The sequence below is a fragment of the Eretmochelys imbricata genome, chromosome 7, assembly GCF_965152235.1.
Source record: "Eretmochelys imbricata isolate rEreImb1 chromosome 7, rEreImb1.hap1, whole genome shotgun sequence".
NCBI classification, from domain to species: Eukaryota; Metazoa; Chordata; order Testudines; family Cheloniidae; genus Eretmochelys; species Eretmochelys imbricata.
Window position 1 is genome coordinate 9,429,667 of NC_135578.1, and position 23,206 is coordinate 9,452,872.

The window sequence follows — 23,206 nt, forward strand, 5'->3', positions numbered from 1 at the left end:
ACTAGGCCCTATACAGACATAGAACAAAAAGATCCTGCCCCTGAGAGCTTACAATCTAATGGTCATGGGTAGGGGCTCTCAGAGGGATCACAGGCTACCACTTTGATAGCCAGTGAGTTAGCTGGTATTTTAATGAAAGCACTTTGTGGAGTTAATTCTGTGAGGTAGTAAAAATCCAGGTGCCTATAGCATGGTTATAAGGAGAAAGACCCCTACCACACTGGTGATGGGAAGCCAGGTTAGAACCTTGACAGCAACAGATTGTGGCCAGACAATTTTAGCCAGGGTGTGGTAAGACCCTTAGTAAACAATTTCCCCCTACCAATTTGTGTTGCTTTAGAAAACGGTGTACCCTGCCGTTTCTAATCCTCCAGGAGCCAACCTGCTTCATTCTCAACACTGATCTGTCCGTGAGCCATTACTGATTACATCAACAGGAAGCTCTGAGACTACCTCTACGCAGCACTTCTATGATCTTGGGGGGTGCCTCAGGGAAGCTATTCCATTAAACATGTTTCAGAATAAGATAGAAAAAGGGAACCCAATCCCCTTTGTTTTTAGCCACAGGGTGATTTAAAAACAAAATTAAAACAGATATTTGGAAAATGACGCCCACAATATCCGCACGATCTGAAGGTGGCTCAAATGTGAGTCTCCTCAAAGTTCATTTTTCTGGCCAGCTTTCCACTCCTGAAGACACTCTCCTACTCTCATTTTAAATTCACACCTTTTAAGGTCAGAATGACCACTATGATCAACCAATCTGATCTCCTGCATAACAAGCTCTAGAGTTACTTCAAGTGGTCCGTACAGCAAGCCCATCACTTTTAACTGAGCTAAAGCACATCTTTTAGAAAGACATCACATCTTGATTTAAAGACTTCAAGTGATGGAGAATCCATCACAGCCTTAGGTAAGTTTTTCCAATGGTTAATTACATTCACTGTAAAAAAACTGCTCCTTAATATCTAGTCTATTCAGATTGTAAACTCTGGGGCAGGGACCTTGTCTTCATATATGTATAGCACTGGCCACACACCAATGGTGTTATATAAAACAAAATCAGTCATTATGCTGGGCTTCAATAGGTTGACAGTGTAACAACATGTGGCATGAAAAATCCACTATAAATAATTAAACCTAGTCATTTCCTAAATGCATATGTAATTTTAAAGCACTGCTTTTAAAACAATGGCAAGCTTTGGTTTAAATCTGAACGTATGTGACATGTCATACTGGTTTTTATGAGGTATTTCTTAACTCTGTAAACTCTACCACAGGTGCCGGCTTCCTCTGTGCCCCGGGGGGTGCTCAATCCCCCTGCTTCACCCTAGGCCCCGCCCACACCTGCCTCGAAGCCCCCACCCCTGCCCTGCCTCTTCCTGCCCAGTTCCGTCCCCTCCCGAGTGTGCCCTGTTCCTGCGCCTCCCCCTCTTTCCCAGGGCCTCAGGCAGGGCAGGGGTGGGGGCTTCGAGGAAGGGGTGGGGTGTGGGCGGGGCCTAGGGTGGAGTAGGGGGGTTGAGCACACCCCAGAGCACGGAGGAAGCGGGAACAGCAGATCTGTGGTGGGTGGGAAGCACTGGGAGGAAGGGGGAGGAGTTGATTGGCAGGGCTTCTGGCGGACGGGAGGTGCCAGTGGGTGCTAAGTACCCACTAATTTTTTTCCGTGGGTGCTCGAGCCCTGGAGCACCCACGTCAGTGCCTATGAACTCTACCGCTGAGGCCGATCCTGGCAACCACAAACATTGCTGGGAAGGGATAACCTACACCTTGTTCTCAGCCAGGGGTCTGGAGACCCCTGTGGGGCCACAAGCAGGTTTCAGAGGGTTCACCAAAATAAACCAGAGAGCAGGGCCAGTGTTAGACTCACCGAGGCCCAGGGCAGAAAGCCGCAGCCCGAGCCCATTGTCCGGGCTGAAAGCCAAATCCTGAGCAACTTAGTTTCAAGGTGACCCTGTGGTGTGGGGCCCTGGGCAATTACCCTGCTTCCTACCCTCTAATGCAGGCCCTGCAGGAAAACAGTTGTTGTGACACAGGTGGGCTGTGGATTTTTTATAGCATGAGGGAAGGGGAGTCCGGGGGGGCTCAGAAAGAAATAGGTTGAGAACTCCTGACCTACACTATAGGCAAAATCTGTTACTGCATACCATTTAGTTTTCCAATAAGACCTCCAGCTTTCCTTTATTGTTTTATGTCTTCATTCAGTTATGACTTTGGCTCTTACAAACCCAACGTATCCACCAGGCAGCTCCCGTAAACCAGTCTGCCTGATCAAGGAGATTCCTTGGGCAGGGGCTAGAGCTACCGGGCTCACTCTTCCTGGCTGCCCACAGCTCCTAGGGGAACATTGGCAGCCCCAATGCAACTTATAGTTGAGCCACGGGGAGCATAAAAGAGCGTTAAAAGTACCTTTGCCTCAGTCTCCATTTCTTCCCTGAATGCACTTCAGCTGGAGGGCAGAACCAGGCGGCTAGCCATCACACGCTGGAATGGCTTTTTTTCCTTAGTCATTTACAATTGTTGACACTTGTGCTAAGGTGGCATTGCATGTGAGCCTAAATAAGCGTTTCATTGAGCTTAATTGAACATTAACCACATTGTACTGCAAAACAATGCTTTACTGGGGGTCAAGAACTCTTGCTAAGCTCGCTAACCAGGTATGCCCCTGACACAGGGATTTTGCCTTTATTTTTGTTATCCCCTTCATAATCTCAGTGTGAGATGCGGTACTTCCTTGCCTAAAAAATCCAGATAAAATATTTGAAAAAACACTTAACAAGCGTTTAAAAACCCCCGGCGCTTGTGAATTAGCCTGGCTGTCGCGCACCGGGCCTAGGAGCCAGAAGCAGCGATGGCACCCGATCAAGGTTTTAACGGCGCTTCCCCCCCGGGGATGAGGCAGGGAACTCATTTGTGGTTTCACCCCCCCTGGCTAAAGGAGGACCCCCCCCCCAAAAACCCCACCAGGGTGTAACCTCTACACCACACCAGAAGGTGCAGTCAACAGGCCAGGCGCCGGCCCCACGACCTGGGCAACTTGAAACTCAAGACCCCAAGCCTTGCGGCCTCCTCCTCCCTGTTTGGCTTTGCAGCATCCTCGCCTCCCGCCTCACCACGTCGCCGCCGGTGAAGCAATGACCCCCATGGCTCTTTTCCGGGGGACCCCCCCCCAAACCAAACGCCGGCAACGCCTAGGCTACTGAAACAGGTGACCCTGGGGCCTGATGAGAGAAACTGGGGGCCCAGCCCCCCGTGCTCTCTGGGGCCCGCCCCGTCACTGGATTTGCACAGACCGCACAGGCGTTTTTTTGGAGGGGGGGCGCCCCAATTACCCCCCGCCGCCGCCGCCCTCCAGCGGCCCTGGCTGGGATCCCGGCTGGGAGGCGGGGGCTGGCACCGTGCAGCCGGGGGTGAGGAGACCGCCCTGGAGGGCGCGGCGGGGGGCAGCCCTGGCGCTGGGCGAAGGGCTCCGCACCCTGCTGGCCGCCCGCCGGCCGCTTCCTCCTGCCGGGCCTGGCGGGAGTTGTAGTGCGCAGGGCCCCGCGCCGGCCGGGCGGAGGCGGGCAGCCCGGCCCCCTGGCGGACTACAAGTCCCAGGCCGGGGGGGGTGGGCGTGTGCCGGGGGCGGCGGCGAGCGGCGGCGGCGGCAGGGGCAGGCCGCGCACTCGCACGCGCCGCCGGGCAGCGCCGGGGGAAGGTTGCGCTGCTCGCTCGCTCGCTCGCTGGCTGCCGGAGCCGGGGACGATGCAGGCGGAGTCGGGGATCGTGGCGGACTTCGAGGTCGGCGAGGAGTTTCACGAGGAGCCCAAGACCTACTATGAGCTGAAGAGCCAGCCCCTGAAAAGCAGGTGGGTGAGGGTGAGGGTGAGGGGCACTGCCGGGGCAGCGCCGTGCCCCTCCCTCTGCCCCCTTCCCTTCTTCCCCTGCCCGCTTTTCATTCCCCCTCTCTCCCACCTGCCCGTGTTCATCCCCCTGTCCCCTTGCCATTCCCCCTTTCTGCCCTTCTCCCGCTGCCCGTGTTCATCCCCTTGCCACCTTTCCATTCCCCCTCTCTGCCCGTGTTCATCCCTCTGCCCCTTTTCCCTTCCCCCTCTCTGCCCTTCTCCTTCTGCTTATGTTCATCCCTCTGCCCCCTTTCCATTTCCCCTCTCTGTCCTTCTCCCCTTGCTGGTGTTCACCCCCCTGCCCGTGTTCACTCCTCTGCCTCCTGCCCATTCTCCCTTTCTGCTCATCCTCCTGCCACCCTTTCCCCCTCTCTGTTTTCTTTCTATTCCTCCTCTCTGCCCTTCTCCCCTTGCTCCTGTTCATCCCCCTGCCCGTGTCCCCCCCATTCCCCTCCTATCACAGAATATCAGGGTTGGAAGGGACCTCAGGAGGTCATCTAGTCCAACCCCCTGCTCAAAGCAGGACCAATCCCCAATTTTTGCCCCAGATCCCTAAATGGTTCCCTCAAGGATTGAACTCACAACCCTGGGTTTAGCAGGCCAATGCTCAAACCACTGAGCTATCCCTCCCCCTTCCAACTATCCCTCCCCCTTCTGCCCTTCTCTCTCTCTTCTCCTGCCCCCCCTCCTCCTGCCCCATTCCCTCTCTCTGCTCCCTGCCTGTGTTCATCTCTCTGCACTTCTCCCTCTGTCCCCTTTCCATTCCCCCTCTATCTTCCCTTCTCTCTCTCTCTTCCCCTGCCCCATTCCCTCTCTCTGTCCCTGCCCTTCTTCCTTTGCTCTCTTTCCATTCCCCCTTGCCCCATTCCCTCTCTCTGCCCCTGCCCTTCTTCCTTTGCTCTCTTTCCATTCCCCCTTGCCCCATTCCCTCTCTCTCCTCCCTGCCTGTGTTCATCCCCCTGCCCTTCTCCTTTTGCCCCCTTTCCATTCCCCCTTTCCTCCTGCACCCTGCCCTTTCTCAGGCCCCTTCTCTTCTACCTTTCCCTCTGTCCCTCTTTTATTCCTCCTCTCCTTAATCTGCCCTTCTCTTTTCCCTTCTCCCATGCCTCTAGGAGAGACACCTCCCCTCCCCCTTGGCCCAGATAGGAATGGGGAAAGGCTGCCCCTCCCCTGGCAGTGCCACTGTGGTGCTGCTTGTGCCCTGAAGCTGCAGGGCCTGTCCCCGTTTGGGCGCACGGGAGCTCGGGGCTTGAATGCGTAGGCTGTCACTGACTCCCAGCGTGGGACACTGTCAAAGCAGGGGAAATGTTGCAAACGGCAGCCTGCTAATTTAGGGGCGAGGCGGGCTGGTGAAGCCAGGGGGTGTCACACTCTGAGGAGGCTGTTTGTTATGGGATGGTGGTGGTGGTTTGCTGGTGTTTAAACCATGTCCCTGATTGCAAAATGTTACTGAGGGAATAATCAGGCTGCCATGTGGCTGCTGTTTGTATTCTGTATTGCTGAATCAGCCCGTTTGTAAATGTTAAACAAAATATATTGAAAGGAAACATCCTATGCTGTTGGGACCATAAAAGCAGCTATTTAGTTAGTGTTTTCTGTAATAATAGCAGTGTTGTTTGGCATGTGTTTAGGGGAGAGGGAGGGTCCAAGTTCTGGTGTGGTGTTATATAAAGGGTATTGTTGGGCATTATCCAGCCTTGGCCAAAGGATATCGCTGTCATTCTTGGAGAGGCCCAGACTAAAGCTTGACTGTGCATAAAGGGTATAGGAGACAGAAAGTGAGAGAGAAATCCGCCCCTTTTCATTCAGGGTGGACGGCGCTCCAAACAAGTGAATAAATTGGATCGTTTGAGTGTTCTGATAGGATCACCTACATAACATTGCATTAGTCTGTGGAAGAGCGAGGGGAAAACTTCCGTCAGGTAAAATAAATGATCACATACAACACTAAGGGAGAATAGCTGCTTGTGCTGTTTCAAAACCTGCAACGTCTATTTCTATGCCATCGTGCTAGCTTGATAAATGCTAGCTAGTCAGAACAAACTGGCTATACGGTAATACACTGTTTCACACTTTTTTTACACTGGAAACAGGTGCAGGACAGAATTTGGGATCCAGTCAATGCTAAATTAAAACAGGTGTTGCAAGCCTTGTGGTTTTTTGTTGTTTTGTTTTTATTTTGGAGCAAGCCCATGCTACTTGAAATCAATGAATGACCTATCTGTTCACAAGTTTTAAATGAAGTTCTTGCAGTGGTGTTTACGAAAGTTATCTGCTATATTGTCATCTCGATCTGCTGTGTTGTTTAGACGGGCTCCAGCTTGTTCAGCGTATTTCTACTCCTCTTACACTGTGTTAGGGCATTTGCTCCTTCTAGGGAACTGCTGGAAAAAGAAAGCAAATGCATCTAGCACTTCAAGTCATCTGTGCCTTGTGGGCCCTGCATGTCATCTGTGCCTTGTGGGCCCTGCATGTTTTACTCTGTCAGCGGTGTCTTTTTTTCCTTCTCCAGACTTTCTTCCAGGGTGCTTTGTCAACAGCAAACCTTTCATCCTCCTCACAATGGATGTAATGCTGGTGATGAATGAGTTTCCGTGAAACGATGGGTGGCTCATTTTGGTCGCTGATACACAGATGGCAAAAACATTCTATCTAATTTATAGCCAAGCTTCTTGATAGCGTATCTTGTTTTAGTTATTTTCACTTTTTAAGTATGCTCCCTACGCCAGTGTCCCTGGGCACACGTATGGAGTTAAAATAGTGCATGGTGCATACGACAAATATTAAATAGAGTCCTCCCATCTTTAGTAAGTCTATAAATAAGTTCCCCATCCCTCAAACAAAAGTCTTAAGTATATAGATATTGTACTGTGCCCTGCCGGCTTAAGAAAAATTCACGCTCTTTTGGACCAGTGAAGGCCCTGTAAAAACCCCTGGCACTAACACCCAGGATTTCAGATCTTGGGATGCTTGGGGCTTGTTTTCATTACAGTTAACTGGAGTTATAACTCAAGTGTTGCCCTGTCCATATGCAAAACTGCTTAGCTCAGTGTGGTGATCCTTTTAACTCAAGTTGGCTTGCCCGTCAAGAGGTACATGCTAAAGCTGGAGTTAGCCTAACACCCTGAGCTGCTAACTCAGCCACTCTGTGCAGCTTGTGTTATTTTATAGCATAGCTACTTTGGCAGAGCTAAGCCAACTGCGAAGAGATCACTGTGTAGTGAAGTCATACCTGTTGAGCGAGCACTTTAGACCCACTGTAATGGTGGTGCGTGGGGAGAGAAGTGTTTCTCGTGTAGCTAGGACCCAAACAATATAGGGCTTCAAAGTTCAATGTTCACACCTTAAATTGCACCTGGAAGCCAGTGCAACCTACAGGGCACTGTGTTTCTTATGAGTCGGGCTCCGTATCTGACAATGGATGTCACAGAAAACATGGATTCTGTGGCTTTCTGTGACTTCTGCAGCGGGTGGTGTGGCTTACCCCAGGATTGCCCAAGTAGCAGCTGGTGCAGCTGGCCCCTGGGACCCCCTGAGCAATGGTCCCGGGGTGGCAGGAGCAGTGGCAGGTGGGTGGCCCTTGGCATGGCTGGTGCTGCTGGCTGGCCTCGGCGCCCCCACCAGATCCGCCAGAGCAGCGCCCTCCTTGTCCCCCAGCTAAGATTTAGTCATGGGTATTTTCAGTAAAAGTCGTGGGCAGGTCACTAAATCGTAGCTTTACGTATGATCAGTCTTCTTGAGCAATTATGTGGCCAGTAATCCAGTCTGTTAGGCCTTCAGAGCAAGGAGAGCAGGGTCCAGCTCCTAAATCAAGATGAATGGTTATGACCACCCCATTTTGCTCCCCCAGGCACAGATAAACAAAGTGCTTTAGGCCTCTGGGATCTAAATGCACCCCTATGTTGTGAACCTCTGTGGGGGTTAAGTGGGCAAACCCACTCAGGAATAATGACCATATACTTGGTGGCTTCCTGAAACCATCCAGGATTGTTTCCAATGTACCTGGATTGAGCCTCAGATAGCTTGTTGTCACCTGAGCACAAGTACTTTCCTCCTCTGAGTCGTGCACCTGGAATGCAAACACTGGGCCCTGTCCGTGTCCAAAGAAACAGAGATCGAGTCATTACATCATAATGGTGGTTCTGCAGTCCGAACCACATCACTGTGTTCCCCAGCAGCCTCACGTACATATTGAGCAGCAAGGGTGACAGAATAGAAACCTGCAGTGTCTCTCTCACATCCCTCCAACAAGAAAGAGCCCTCAGGTGGAATAATAATTACCTAAACCTCTTGAGATCTTTCTGACAGGGGGAGAATGTATATTGTTGACATTGACACAGCTAGCCCAGCTTGTACACACCACTGTATCACCAGTGTGTAGCCCTGGACTCCTGCAGTATGCAGAGCCCAGAGCAGGCTGGGCGGAGGCAGGGACCCCAGTCTCTGCTGGACTTCCAGTCCAGCCCAACTAGGGGCCACAGCCAGGTTAGTAAAACCTGGTGGATGATAGCAACTAAGGATGCTGATAGAACCAGTGAAACTGACCTGTTTCCATGAATTGGGGAAGATCAGCCAATGAGACTCTCTGCTGGTTCTCTGCTCCGCCCATGCCTGAAACCTGACTGGTGGGTATCGAGGACAGCTGAGAACATCAAGAGTCTGATTCTCTTTCCTTGGTCATATTAGTAGTGTAAATCGGGAGTAACTGCCCTGAAGTTCATGGAGTTACATTCTCTTCTCAACAACCTTACCCCAAAAAGCATTTAAGGAATCGAGTGATAATGAGATGATGATGAACATCAGTGGATGGTTTGTTGAACAAGGGCCTATATGGCCACTTGGTTGAGCAGTGCTGGCATGCTGCCTTTCCTTGCTAATCTCCACTATCAGGACTCAATTTCTTCTGTGGGTTGTGGTGTGTGTGTGTGTTTGTTTTTTTAAACTAGCCATGAGGGCCACAGAACACTTTGAACTTGTAGGCAATCTGAAGCTCCCCTTGCACACTGGGAGCTTCAACAAGTGAGATCAGAGGAAGCTCAGTCAGGGGTACATGGCATTTGTGCCCTCCAGCTCCAGACATAAACAGAATAATAACAGTGCTTTTCATCAGTAGATTTCAAAGGAGATGATCATTATGCCCATCTTACAGAAGGTGGAAGCAAGGCACAGAGGGGGGATGTCATTTGCTCGCTCACCCAGCAGGCCAATGGCAGAGCCAGGAGCAGAACTCAGGTCTCTGGAGTCCCAGTCTGTTGCTCTGTCCACTAAGCAATACTGCCTGTCTTTACTCACATGGACAAAATCAATCCTGCCCAAAGATAGGGAAATCCTCTACTGACCCAACCAGTCAGCCTTTCATTTCTGCCTAAAGGGGAATTACTTTCTCTCTATAGTCTCATTGGAGTGATGAGGCAGAACAACCCCCATTATCGACCCTGACCTCACATGGGAAATCCACCCAGCACGATATATTTAAAAAAAAAAAAAAAATCCAACTGCCTCCTGCCCCGAAAGACTCACCCATAAGTTCATTGCCCAATTTAACTCAACACTTGCAATGTTGATCTCCCTCCTTCAAATTCTGTTCTATTGCATCTACCACCCAATTCACCTATCTCCTGTTTTCTTCTTCTTCTCTTTAATGCATACTCCCATTTGATAATTCAAGATTCCAATCCAAAACTGCAAGGGATCCTCTAATAAAATCTCTTTGCTCTAAATGCTGTACTAGGCCATGCCACAGTAGAATGCTAGAGGCCAATGAAAAATGTAAGTCCAGCAAAAAGGCCCAGTAACAAGGACTGAAAATACCATGCTGGGCTAAGATACAGTGATTCCAACCTAAAGTCCTAAGGGGCCCTTGAGAATTTAGCCTCTCAGACTGGGAAGTGCTAGACATGCTTAAGGATTCTCTGGAATTTGTTGTGGTTGAGTTTAAGATTGGAAAAGAGGAGACTAAGGGGGGATATGATAGAGGTATATAAAATCATGAGCGGTGTGGAGAAAGTGAATAAGGAAAAATCGTTATTTACTTGTTCCCATAATATAAGAACTACGGGCTACCAAATGAAATTAATGGGCAGCAGGTTTAAAACAAATAAAAGGAAGTTCTTCACTTAGCGCACAGTCAACCTGTGGAACTCCTTGCCTGAGGAGGTTGTGAAGGCTAGGACTATAACAGGGTTTAAAAGAGAACCTCCATGAATTTATCCAGTTAAGTCCATTAATGGCTATTAGTCAGGATGGGTAAGGAATAGTGTCCCTAGCCTCTGTTTGTCAGAGGGTGGAGATGGATGGCAGGAGAGAGATCACTAGATCATTTCCTGTTAAGTTCATTCCATCTGGGGCACGTGGCATTGACCGCTGTCGGCAGACAGGATACTGGGCTGGATGGACATTTAGTCTGACCCAGTATAGCCATTCTTATGTTCTTAAGCCTTTGAAAACTAAACGGTTCTTACAGGCACCACAGTTTTTGCATAGTCATTTTTAGGTGTGAGAGAGAACTGGGATATGTGACTAAATCAATATGACAAGGCTTTTTAATACCTTTATGTTGTTTATTACTAGACTGCAGAATGTAAGATGAAATCCTGCCCTCCCTAGCACATATGTAAACCCTTTCAGTGAGCATTACACATGCACTACTGAAGGCAGATTTGACCCTTTGCTTTCACCTGGAGGCTCATTTAAATTGACTCACTTTGTTTGATGGACTAAGTTTACTGTTAATACAGATGAGCTAGGAACAGTGAAAATTGGTTGGGTTGGTCCATTTGCTTCTCCTTTTGCCACCCAGGAATATAAACCCATTTGGCTTATATGCTTGATACAGTGGAGGCCTGCAAATTGTCAACTATTGTAGCTGACAATTTCAGTTTTACAAAACCTGCATTCAGCAAGAATTTGAAGCAAATTTTTTTTACCGTTTATGCTACTGCACTGCTGATGATTTTCAGCTTAAATTTAATATCCCAGGAATGATCCTGTTATGAAATTTGTATTTTAAGTGGAAAAAGTTAAGAAAAACTCTGTTTGCATGGTAATTTTTTAAAAGAAGCGTATGCTTATTTTATCAGTAATAACTTTGAGATTTAATGTATTGAATTACCCAAGTTTATATAAAATTATCATAATTCCAGATATTCAGTGCTACAGATATGTTAGCTACATGTATTTCACTAATGTAAATCAATACCTCAGATCTAGCCAGCATTCAGATCTTCACTTATTTTTATGTCCTCTTGTGCTGCTCTCAAAGTTTGAGATTGACTGGTTAAATTAGTTTTCCTTCTCTTAGAACACTGTATATTAGCAAGGGTAGTATCTAATTGGGGGAGGAAAATCCTTGGTGCACATATATTTGCAGAGAATACTAATTCTGAAACTAAACTGGATTGTTCTAAGTTCTTTATTATGCATATGATCAAATCTAATTTTGTAAATTAATTTTGCAGTGTGATTTAGATTTAAACTCGATTACATTACGATTTTCAATATTGTGTTTGTTCTTTTTTCAGATTACTGCTATTTAAGGATCTTATTCAAGGGTTTTATATTCACGTTGAATTCTGCAGTGCAGTTTGTTCAGACTGTTTATATCTGTTCCAGTTGTGCAAGAAGTGGAAAATATCCTTTATTTAGAACAGGTCACATGTGCTTGCTTACATCCAGGAACAGAGTCTCAATGTTATAAAAAAAAATGTATCTTAGAGAAACAAATTTTAAAACAGTTTCTGAAAGGTTTTTCCTTCTCTAGAAGATCAACATTAGCATATTTTTAAGTAAAGTAAAACACAACATGTAGGGCAAAATTTTCAAAGGCACTCAGCATTGGAGTAACTGTGGTCTCATTGATTTCAGTGGGAGCAGAGTTAGGCCAGTGCAGTATATCTTTGAAGATCCCTCCCATAACATTTTTGTGAGTGAATAAAATTATCTGATGTTTATTCTGCACTTCAAATTCACTTCACGACAGAGAGAACCCTAGCCACAGATGATTACAGTACCTGAAAGTGACTTTATTTTTTTGAAAACACAGTGGAAATAAATGTACCCGAATAATAATACTATATCTAGCTTTATATAGTGCTTTTCTTCAGTAGATCTCAAAATGATTTACAAAGGTGAGTGATTATAATTGGGATGGCTCTTATATGAAAATGTGGGGAAAGCTAAACTATCCAAAATATTTCCTATATAGGGAACTGGTGGTGACTCTTCTATTTAGGTAACATTTTCCATTGTAAAAGATTCTTGTGACCTTCTCTCTGCGAAGTTCTCATACCTTCATTGTTTGCTGCAGCCCTTTGATAATCGGCATGGGGGACACCCTTGGGATACAAAAGTGCCTTTTCTTTATCCCATGAAATTCAGTTCAGCTTTTACTGTGACGTAACTTTTGAAGATCACCATTTCATTTCTCTCACTTGCATTTCTCAGACAGCCTGCCAAATTAATGACAAAATATTCTCAGACCAGGCTGACACCCCTGCCACACCTGGCAGCTGCCAGAGGAGCTAGTGGGGAAGAGAAACAGGCGGGGTATATGTATTATGTAAGAAAAAATAGTCTTTAATTAATGTTCACATACTGTTTTTTTCCCACAGATCCTTGCATCATTTAGTGTCCAAGATCAATGCACAAGTGGGCAGAATTACGGTTGCGGAGGCCGCTGTAAACCTGACATTTCCTAATTTTTGAGTGCCTGACTATGCAACCTGAATAACATAAGTTACTAACAACTTGTGCAGAATCTAAGTTTTCATTTTAAAAAAACAAACATTCCCCTTTGGGTTGTGAACAAAACCTTCTAAATGTGACTGACCGTAAACTGACGCACTGTGCAGTATGCACACAGACAGCGCTAGTGTGCTGCTTTGCTTAAAGCTTCCTTGGCAGCATTAGAGGTACGCTGACAAAACTCTGGGCAGAAGCCTGTTGGGTGCTGTAAAATTGGCAAGAACCTGGTCGATTTCATGTTGTTGTTGCTTGACTGGAATCCAAATAGATGCTGGGAAGGGGAAGACTAATAGAGACTTTCAGGTATGTTATTTGACATGTAAATGTCACTTCTTATCACACCCTGTAATTAAATCTTTAATAGGAAAAGTTAGAGATTTGTAGAGCATTTTTGTTCAAAATATACTTTCTCTCTGGGTGTGAATAATGTAGAAAGAAACCTATAGGTTTTGAATAGGACAGTTTGAATATAAATATTTTTGGAAAATGTTACATTTGTCTCTGCATTTCAAAGCAACCCCCCTTTCACATTTAAAAAAACAAACAAAAAATGAGCCAGTCATTTTCAGGTTTTGTTTTTCTTTTAATTCCAAAACGCTTACTTTGCATGTTGACTCAGGACAATCTTTAATTACCAGTTTGACATTTTAATGCTAGAAGGAAAATTAGGGAGCTCCAGACAAGTTCTGTCAGCACTTTGTCCATAGGTGGTGTTTTTCCTATTTTAGATTCTCAGATGTTTTAACGTGCAAAGTAATGGCCTGATTCTATTATCTTTGTTTACTAAAACTCATGCTGACTGAAGTAGTTGTGTCATAATAAGGCTGCATGATTGGGTGCTGTAACAGAGTTAATTTTACATGGAAACCTGTCTCCTTGCATTATATTATTATTATTTATTATTATACTTGACTAAGGACTTTTCTCACTGGTCCATGCAGTAAAACCGGAACAGTTACAGGGTAATGAATTGCATGCATACTGTTACGGCTTCCATTTTATGTTTGTAGTATAGGAGCAATGCAAGTAAACCGAAAACATTTCGTTCTGCATTAATATGTATTCATAGCATACTATTGCTTGGTTTGCATATATCCATAGAAGGTTATGGGTTACTGATCTAAGCATCTGGTTTGAAATATGTAGGCTCCCTGGAATCAAAGACAGAGATCCTGGCGGGGCCAGCTCAGCCTGTTATCCTTTTGAGGTAGATAAAATGAGTTTTATGCAGTTTACTGTGTTAGGTGTCATTCAGACAACTCCCTACAGTCCAACGGCCTGTCTGCTCTGTGATGGCATTAAAGATTCCAAGGTGTCTTTGGAATACTAGGGCTTTGCCCATGCATCCATGGCCAGAATTTCACCTTTTGACCCACCCCAGTGTTGGGAAGTGACCTCCACCCAGAGATGTCTTCATTCAGTGGGGAAGTGATTTCTTTTACATGCACAGTCCCCAACCCTGCAAAGGGCTCCACAGCCACAACCTACTGATGTCTCTGGGACTCCATGAGAGAATCAGATTCTGAGCTTATAAATAACTCGCCTTTGCTGAACGCTTTAGGATCTCTCAGGATGAAAGGCACTATATCTTCTAAGGAGCTATATTTATCATCAATATGAGCTTTGTTCCTTTCACCGTAATAGTACTGCTAGGTGTAGGAACTAATAGAACAGGGGTGGCCAAACTGTGGCTCCAGAGCCACATGCAGCTCTTCAGAAGTTTAATATGCAGCTCCTTGCATAGGGGCCAACTTTGGGGCTGGAGCTACAGACGCCAACTTTCCAGTGTGCCCGGGGGGGAGTGCTCACTGCTCAACCCCTGGCTCTGCCCCAGCCCCATGCCCCGCTCCACCCCTTCCCCCAAAGGCTCCGCCCCTTCCCCTGAGTTTGCCACACCCTTGCTCCTCCTTCCCTCCCAATCCTCCTGTACACCACAGAACTGCTGATTGCGGCAGGCAGGAGGTGCAGGGATGGAGGATTCGGTGCTGCTGGCGGGTGGGAGACACTGGGGTGAGGTGGGGGGGAGCTGACTAGGGGGGCTGCTGTTGTGTTACTGTGGCTCTTTGGCAATGCACATTGGTAAATTCTGGCTCCTGCTCAGGTTGGCCACCCTTGTAATAGAACATTCTCATGTGTATCACTAGATGCCACAGGAGTTCAACTGCCTTTTAATATTATCACTAACTGTCTTTAATAGCTTAAGTGTTACCTTTAGTTCATATTTTATTGAACAAATGACATCTGTACTGTAACTTGTTCTGTCATAGTTGCATCTTTCTAACCATCTTTCTGCCAAAGATTCAACCCCAAGTCCAGTAGTTTGTATTTGTCTTCACTGATAACTGATTATACAGAAACCCTCTATAGGTTTTTTTTCCCCCCTCCTCACTAGAAGCCACTCTGTAGATTGAGCTGGCAGGATGAGGGACAGAAATGTGTTGCTGCCATACAGAATTATTTCTTCAAGCACGAACCAACAGAAATGTGTGAGGTGATAACTGTTACATTTAATACCATATAAAGGAGAATAGAAGTTTATCATAGGAGTTCACATTAATATTTTAATACTGCAATTAACAGCCTTTAACAGTAAGATTTTTTTAAAAAAAAACCTCCATTCCCGTGAAGATTTTGTTTGTACAGTATAACTAGACAATGGAGGACAAAGAGGAGTTCATATAAGTGCATTCTGTAATACATTGTGCTGGGAAAATAACACTGAGAAAAAACAAACAACTCTTTCAGGGGGAAAAAAAGAGTATCAAAGACAGTATGGTACTATAAGATACAATTTAAAGGGTTGAGCCTGCAAACCATATTCCACATAAATAATCCTTGCTCACATGAGCAGTTGCATTCAAGTCAATGAGGCTGCTCCCTGAGTAGGGATTGCAGGATCAGGTCCCGGTTTTGTAAAGCGTATCATAATATCCATGGGCCAGGTTTACAGTATGCTCTGGTGACACAAAGCAGCCACAAATCTGGTTTAACCAGCTATTTAGGTTGTCTTTATGGCTACTTTGCACAGCTCTGCTCATGCACATCAGCCAGAGCATGCTGGGGAATTTGGCCCTTTATCACCAATCACTCCACAGAATCAGACTTAATTACAGGGTTAATAAGTAGCACAGAAGGAGAGAAATGAAGATGTATGGGTCAGGAAGAAGGATTGTGTTGGGCCAAACGTTCAAAGGCACCTGTAGCAACTCTTAACTTGTATGCAAGTGTGCATACACAGGTTTGGTTTTGTTGTTTTTTGTGTGTGTGTGTGCGTACTCACACAAAAATGATAGTTTATACACACACAGAAACCCTATTTGTATGTGCAGATTTAGAGAAAGGGGCTTTACATGTGCAAATGCGCCATTTTTGTGTGCAGGAAAACCTTGCTGACAAAACACTGTCAGGCTTCTGTTTAGCTTGGTGTCATTCAAGGACAGGTCTGTTTTAGGCTTTGATGGCTCCCTAGGTGCCATTCATATCTCAGGGGAGTAGTCAAAAATTCCTGTCTGTTCGGGTGTCAGTTGATCAAAGCTCGCCAATGAGACTTGGGATGCTGAGGCAGCTTTTACCTGGTAGCCTATAACAATGCACGTTGCTGCACAAATAGTTGAAATCTAGTGAAGTACAATAGGGTTCTGGCAGGGATATTGGGGAGTTTTGGATCTGAGAGGGTAGGTAGAAATGGGAGCCACTCAAGTGGAGGAATGCAACTGAAATAAAGAAATAGGACCCATTGGAGTGTTCTGGATTAAGGAGGCAGTGGAGTAGGAAATGAATAATTATTATTTACTGTTTGACAGTATTATAGTAGCACCTAAAGGGTTCACCCAAGACCTGGAACCCTGTTGTGCTCGCTGTTATAAACTCACATAGGAATGGTAACTGTTGTGATTCCCTGTTTGGGGGAGGGTGGGGAAGCACACAGTGGGAGTTGGGGTGGAACAAAAGTAAACAGGGAGCTGTTTCAGGGCAGGAAGACTGCAGTCGGAGCTGGGGTCATTCAGGTTCATGGGGTCAGGAGGATAGGAAGAAGGGGCATAGGAGTTGCTGGTGTTTCCAACTAGGGAGGGAAAGCAATAGTGCTAGGGAGGAGATTGGGGTGTTTTAAATGGGAAGGCAATGGCTGAAGCAGCAGAGCCTGGCTAAACCTGAGACTTTGAAGATTTTTTGTTTTTAAGATTTTTTTGTTTTTAAGTGAGGGAGGAGCATTTTTACAAGGAATATTTCCAAAGCAAATCGCCTTGAAGCGTAGTTTAATGCAATATACAATAAAAAATCAAAACAGAAAATAATACCACCCCCACTCTTTTGTTGTTTGAAAAGTTCAGCCTGCCCTAATCACACAGAGATATAACCTGTGAGAGCTTTTGAATGTGAAGCAGGATGATGCTGAGATGTCGAATTCCAGCAAGAGGACGCTGGATTGTACAGAAGAGCTAAAAAGCTGTCTTTTTGGGCTGCTCATTTGCAGCTTTCAACTCACAGGAGATCAGTGGGAACACAGTAGCCCAGCAGTGTGATTCTCTGAAGATGTCACAATTATTTTATTTGGATTTCTGCTCACTCTAGAGGGCATACTTGCATTCTTTATTCATTCAGACTAGGGGATTTGCCTTTCCCAAAACCTCAGCCATACTAGGGGCATGTCCCAGGTGTCAGTTAATCTGGTGAAGACATTGGCGTTGTTAGGAACAGTTGCTGGGTGTTTTTTGCTTGTAAAGTGGAGGCTGCTGTTTGATGTCTTTTGCAGAGCTGCAATAAAAATCAAGGTATTCATCCACTAAGCTACTGCTTCTATTTGTTAAACTTGTGCACGGTGGCTTTGGAATTCAAGCTAACCAGTGTGTTGTGTAACTGTTCATTTTATTCCCTCATCTTCCCACCTGTCTATTTTATTCACCTGCCCAGCACCTAGACTGTAAGCAAGGAGAGTTGTCTTTGTTGTTTATCTGTATAGCTCACAGCAGGAGGCCCTAATCCTAGGGGCTACCAGAATGCATGTAAGTAATACCAAGAAAAATTATTGTAATGGTCACAGAGACTTCTTACGCACAAGAAGAGTCTTAAGAATGAAGCAGTGCTTCCATTTCTGAATTAACTGGTGAGTCAAAAGGATATTACTTCACAATAAGATCCCTTTGCAGTACAGTTTTTCCCCAGGTCAGATTGGCTGGGACCTTGGGGTTTTTTCATCTTTCTCTGTAGCACAGAATGCTGGTCACTTGCCAGAATTACCTGGGTATATCGCACTTAATCAGTTCCTTGCTATTGCCTTGGGCGTTGATGCACCTCGTCCCTCCTGTTCTCTGCCTGTGGCACATAATAGTTTAGTCTCCAGTGAGCTATAATATTTTGGTTGTTGGGTTTAGTGAGCTGGGTTGTTGGTTGTGGGGTGGGTTGGTAGTGGTCAGACTAAATGATCCGGTGGTCCCTTCTGATCTTAAACTACTATGACTGTCTGTTACAAAAAAGACAATTGTCCAAAATGTTGAGGATGTTATCTAGGAGATGCTGCAAATTCTGTGTTCGCTCTTGAAATAAGAATTCAGATATTTGAGAGTCGAGTTTGCCCAAGTATATAAGAGCCAAGATGCCTGAATTGCGACAGAGGGGAAGGTAAGTTGCTTTAGAGGAGGTGTGGTTTTGACACACTCAATATTGGGCAATCAAAGGGTCTTTCCAGCATGGTGCTCATAAATTCAGAAGCCATCAAGAGAGGCAAGAAGATCTAGAAGCTGGTGAAGGGGTGTGAATCTCCTCTTTGAGAGGACTTCATTTTAAGTGACATGGAATGCCGGAGAGTTTGATAGAATAAAAGAGGCTGAGAATGCCCATATGTGAGTGGATTATTTCTGTTGAGTTGCAGCCATTACATTACAAAGATGAGATTGAAGCATGAGAGGCTCTTGAAATAAGATTTTTGTAATTTACACAAATTCATGCTTGACGTGTGGGTGTAAAGAGCATTGGTTGCTATAGAACATCATTTGGAAATTGGTATACTGATTTGTTTGATTCTGCTTGTTGAAGTTACAATTTCAATTCAATTGTAAAGCTATTGTGCCAGTGATAAGCTGGTGTCTGGATACTGGGATGGAGCCTAGATAGTGTGGCAGTGAATGCATTAACATTGTACATAGAGCCTGATCTGTAGCTCATTGCAGTCGATGAAAGGGCTCCCGTTGACTTCAGTGGGCTTTGAGTCATCACTGTAGAGAGGCAGTTTATTTTACATTAGAAGCTGTATTGTCAGAGCCATTCATTCTGAATCACTGTAAAGATACATAGTATACACTGTTGGTACAGAGCAATGACCTTCCATTTTTCATGTACATCAAACAATATGAAGGTGCATGAAACAAATCTACCTGTTGCAAAGATGCTGGGTGTGCTGAAGTAAGCCTGGTAACGATGTTATTTTAGGTGGGCTTTTGTATTAATAAGCTATAACAATCCAAAGTTTGGATATTGTTCATAACAGATGCAAGTCACTCCACTGCAGAAGACCAACATAATATTGGCCCTATGTACCACTTAAGTCCCATTTTAAAAACAAGATTGTCATTCGTGCATAGGTCTGCATTTGAAAGCATAGGAAGGCTGCTCCTTGTCACCCCTTGTGTACCTGCAGGCACAGTGAAACAAGGAGACCTACCTCCCTGTATATGACTGTAGCTATTCATGTTCCCCACTTTCCGGTAGAGTTCCCTGTCATTCTAAGGAGGCAGCAATTATCGCTTGCTAAAGGAGACCTGTCTTGTGGATGATCCTTTTAATTGTCACAGTGTCGACTATTTACCTTCCGCTTATGAGAGTTGTTCCAGAGCAGCTGTGATCTGTCAGTCCCCTTGACAGAGTCTTTTTCTGAGATGTTTCAGTCTGGCTTTGCTGCAAGCCACATCAATTCTGCAGTGGCAAGCATGGGTGATGTGACCTCTGTCGCACTGAGTCTGGCATGGTGTAAGTTCTAATTTAGTTAAACCTCTAGTGACTTGGGTTTGATATTTTTCAGAGTAACAGCCGTGTTAGTCTGTATTCGCAAAAAGAAAAGGAGTACTTGTGGCACCTTAGAGACTAACCAATTTATTTGAGCATGAGCTTTCGTGAGCTACAGCTCACTTCATCGGATGCATATCGTGGAAACTGCAGCAGACTTTATATATACACAGAGAATATGAAACAATACCTCCTCCCACCCCACTGTCCTGCTGGTATTGTTGATCAAATGATCTTTAGCTTCACTTGAACCTTCCAGTGCAGTGTTAACTGAATCTATCAGTAGACCAACAGAGAAACAGATCCAACCATCTTGTGATTCTAAATTTGTTGTGGTCGGTTCAATATATTTAATTGAATCAGTCATAGTTAATTATGGGGGATCCTCAGAGACTGGTTTTGTGCCCCATTCACTTCAGCACCTTCAGCTTCAGACTCTCACACACTTCCTTTTGGAAATTGTTTTGGTAGATATGGGCCAAAAACAAGGCTGTTTGCAAATCCAGGCTTGTATTTTGTCCCTCCTTCCATTTTGTGCCATTTCACTTAACAAGATACTTTTGTTTTGTTGTTCCTGGGTGTGGCATTGCAGACTAGTCTCAGTGAAGGAAGGTGCAAGAAGATAGCTCTTGCATTGTGCCCTAACTCTGGAAGGCTGTGACCCAAGAGGCTTCCATTGAAAATGCCTGTGATGTGTCTTCTCCCCCCCCCCCCCCCGGAAGAGTTGCACCCTTGCATGCCTGTTTCATTGCCATTGCCATTGTCATGGTGAGGTGTAGAGAGAGAGTCATTCTTCAAGATCCTATGTTTGATTCCTGCTGTCAGTACCACATAAATATATGGTCTTCCATGAGATAATCTGCGTGACGCAGCCTTGGCTCTGTCATTCTGGCTAGCTGAAATGCAAAGTTAAAGTTGAAGCTGAAATGAACAAAATTGCCTCCATGACTTCCTAAAATCTCCTGTCTATTTACAGACTATTTTGATAATCAGTTTCTCTTCTAAAAATAACAAGGAATACTTGTGGCACCTTATTTGAGCTTAAGCTTTCGTGGGCTAACGCCCACTTCATCAGATGCATGCAGTGGAAAATACAGTAGGAAGACACGCGCGCACACACGCAGAACATGGAAAAAATAGGGGTTGCCATAGCAACTCTAACAAGTAATCAATTAAGGTGGGCTATTATCAGCAGAAGGAAAAAAAAAACTTTTGTAGTGATAATCAGGATGGGCATGTCAAACAGTTGACAAGGAGGTGTAAGTAACAATAGGGAGAAAATTAGCATGGGGAAATAGTTTTTAGTTTGTGTAATGACTCATCCACTTCCAGTCTTTATTCAACCCTAATTTAATGGTGTCCAGTTTGCAAATTAATTCCAGTTCTGCAGTTTCTCATTGGAGTCTGTTTTTGAAGGGTTTTTTTGTTGAATAATTGCGACTTATAGGTCTGTAATCGAGTGTCCAGGGAGGTTGAAGTGTTCTCCGACTGGTTTTTGAATGTTATAATTCTTGACGTCTGATTTGTGTCCATTTATTCTTTTACATAGAGACTGTCCGGTTTGGCCAATGTACATGGCAGAGGGGCATTGCTGGCACATGATGGCATATATCACATTGGTAGATGTGCAGGTGAACGAGCCTCTGATAGTGTGGCTGATGTGATTAGGTCATATGATGGTGTCCCTTGAACAGATATGTGGGCACAGTTGGCAATGGACTTTGTTGCAAGGATGGGTTCCTGGGTTAGTGTTTTTGTTGTGTGGTATGTGGTTGCTGGTGAGTATTTGCTTCAGGTTGGGGGGTTGTCTGTAAGCAAGAACCGGCCTGTCTCCCAAGATCTGTGAGAGTGATGGGCCTTCCTTCAGGATAGGTTGTAGATCCTTGATGATGCACTGGAGAGGTTTCAGTTGGGGGCTGAAGGTGATGGCGAGTGGCGTTCTGTTACTTTGTTTGTTGGGCCTGTCTTGTAGTAGGTAACTTCTGGGTACTCTTCTGGCTCTGTGAGTCTGTTTCTTCACTTCAGCAGGTGGTTATTGTAGTTGTAAGAACGCTTGCTAGAGATCTTGTAGGCGTTTGTCTCTGTCTGAGGGGTTGGAGCAAATGCAGCTCTGTCTTAGAGCTTGGCTGCAAACAATGGATCGTGTGGTGTGGTCTGGCTGAAAGCTGGAGGCGTGTAGGTAAGTAGGTTTCCGGTATAGAGTGGTATTTATGTGACCATCGCTTATTAGCACTGTAGTGTCCAGGAAGTGGATCTCTTGTGTGGACTGGTCCAGGCTGAGGTTGATGGTGGGATGGAGATTGTTGAAATCATGGTGGAATTCCTCAAGGGCTGCTTTTCCATGGGTCCAGATGAAGATGTCATCAATGTAGCGCTAGTAGAGTAGGGGCGTTAGGGGACGAGAGCTGAGGAAGCGTTGTTCTAAATCAGCCATAAAGATGTTGGCATACTGCGGGGCCATGTGGGCACCCATAGCAGTGCCGCTGTCTTGAAGGTATACATTGCGCCCAAATGTGAAATAGTTGTGGCTTTACGGGATGGGAGGGAGGAGAGAGATGTGCAGGTTTAGACTGAAGGGAACGAATACTATTGTTCTTTCCCTTTTGCTTTCTTGTAGCTATTGCCCGACTGCTGTAAAATGTTTTAACGTGGTTTAAGTAAAATGGTGAAATATACACTGTATCCGTGAGAATGTTTTGTTATAGCTCTTGTCTTGCTGGCCTTTCTAATCAGATTTTCAGGTATCTCTCAATGTGAATTGAGTGCTCTGCTGAGGTACTTGCATTCACGTCATTATCTGACCAGTACTCCCCCGCCCGCCTCTTCATGAAGGCTCACACTTCCTTGGCTTTCTGTTGAGAAATAAGCTGTTGATAAAACAGCTCAGTTTATACAATTGCACTGGCTTTCTTTGTTCTCCTTTTCTCAATGGCTGTATTTTGTCAGTGTGTACCTTTTTAGCTCTTTTGAAATCCCAGCCCTGAAGCCAGGGTTGAAAGTAAAATTGAAAACTTACTGGTATGGGGCCGTTTTCAGCCCCTACCCCCAAAAGGGGTGGGGCAGAAGGGGCGGGGGGGGGGTGGGCTCAGTGTCATCCAGCCAGGCCTTCAATGCTGCCTGGCCCTCGCCACCTGGGGGTCCAGTGGCGATTTAAAGGGCCCAGGGCTCCGGTCGGAGGCCCGGGCCCTTTTAAATCGCCAGTCCTGGGGCATATGCTCCTTTTGCCCACCCCCCATGTGGGCAGGCTGGTAGGGGGCAAAAGGGGAAACGACGATAAAGCTCTGCCGCGGCAGCGCTTTAAGCAGGTTCCTTTGCCGTCTCATTGCTTCAGTGTCAGGGGGCGCAAAGGCAATAGGGGCCAGTACTGGTGGCCACTGTTTACTGGTACACTGTACCGGCCCGTACTGCCTTACTTTCACCCCTTACTTGATCAAGAAGAGTTTTGTCTTTACATGGGAGCTTTGCTTGAGTAAGGGTTACCAAACCCAGAGCCTGATGCTGTAAGTACTGGGGTTTACAAACTCAATCTGAAGTTTATTTATTTATTTCCCTTGCTGCATGGTTTTGCTTAATGTAGTAAG

At 45.7% G+C, this 23,206-nt stretch overlaps 1 protein-coding gene across 6 annotated transcripts in view; it reads left to right on the forward strand.

Annotated features, from left to right (window-relative positions):
• Positions 1-3,662: 3,662 nt before the first annotated feature.
• MITF (melanocyte inducing transcription factor) overlaps positions 3,663-23,206 on the forward strand; it is a 166,580-nt gene continuing 147,036 nt past the window's right edge. For 3 of the 6 annotated variants that reach the window (XM_077821303.1, XM_077821304.1, XM_077821309.1), the window contains exon 1: positions 3,663-3,848. In XM_077821303.1, the coding sequence (XP_077677429.1) occupies positions 3,745-3,848 (104 nt within the window). In that variant the 5' untranslated portion in view covers positions 3,663-3,744. Of the gene's footprint in view, positions 3,849-11,813; positions 12,011-12,846; positions 12,930-13,539; positions 13,589-23,206 lie in introns of those variants that run through there. The other 3 variants (XM_077821307.1, XM_077821305.1, XM_077821306.1) reach the window with 3 other exon arrangements.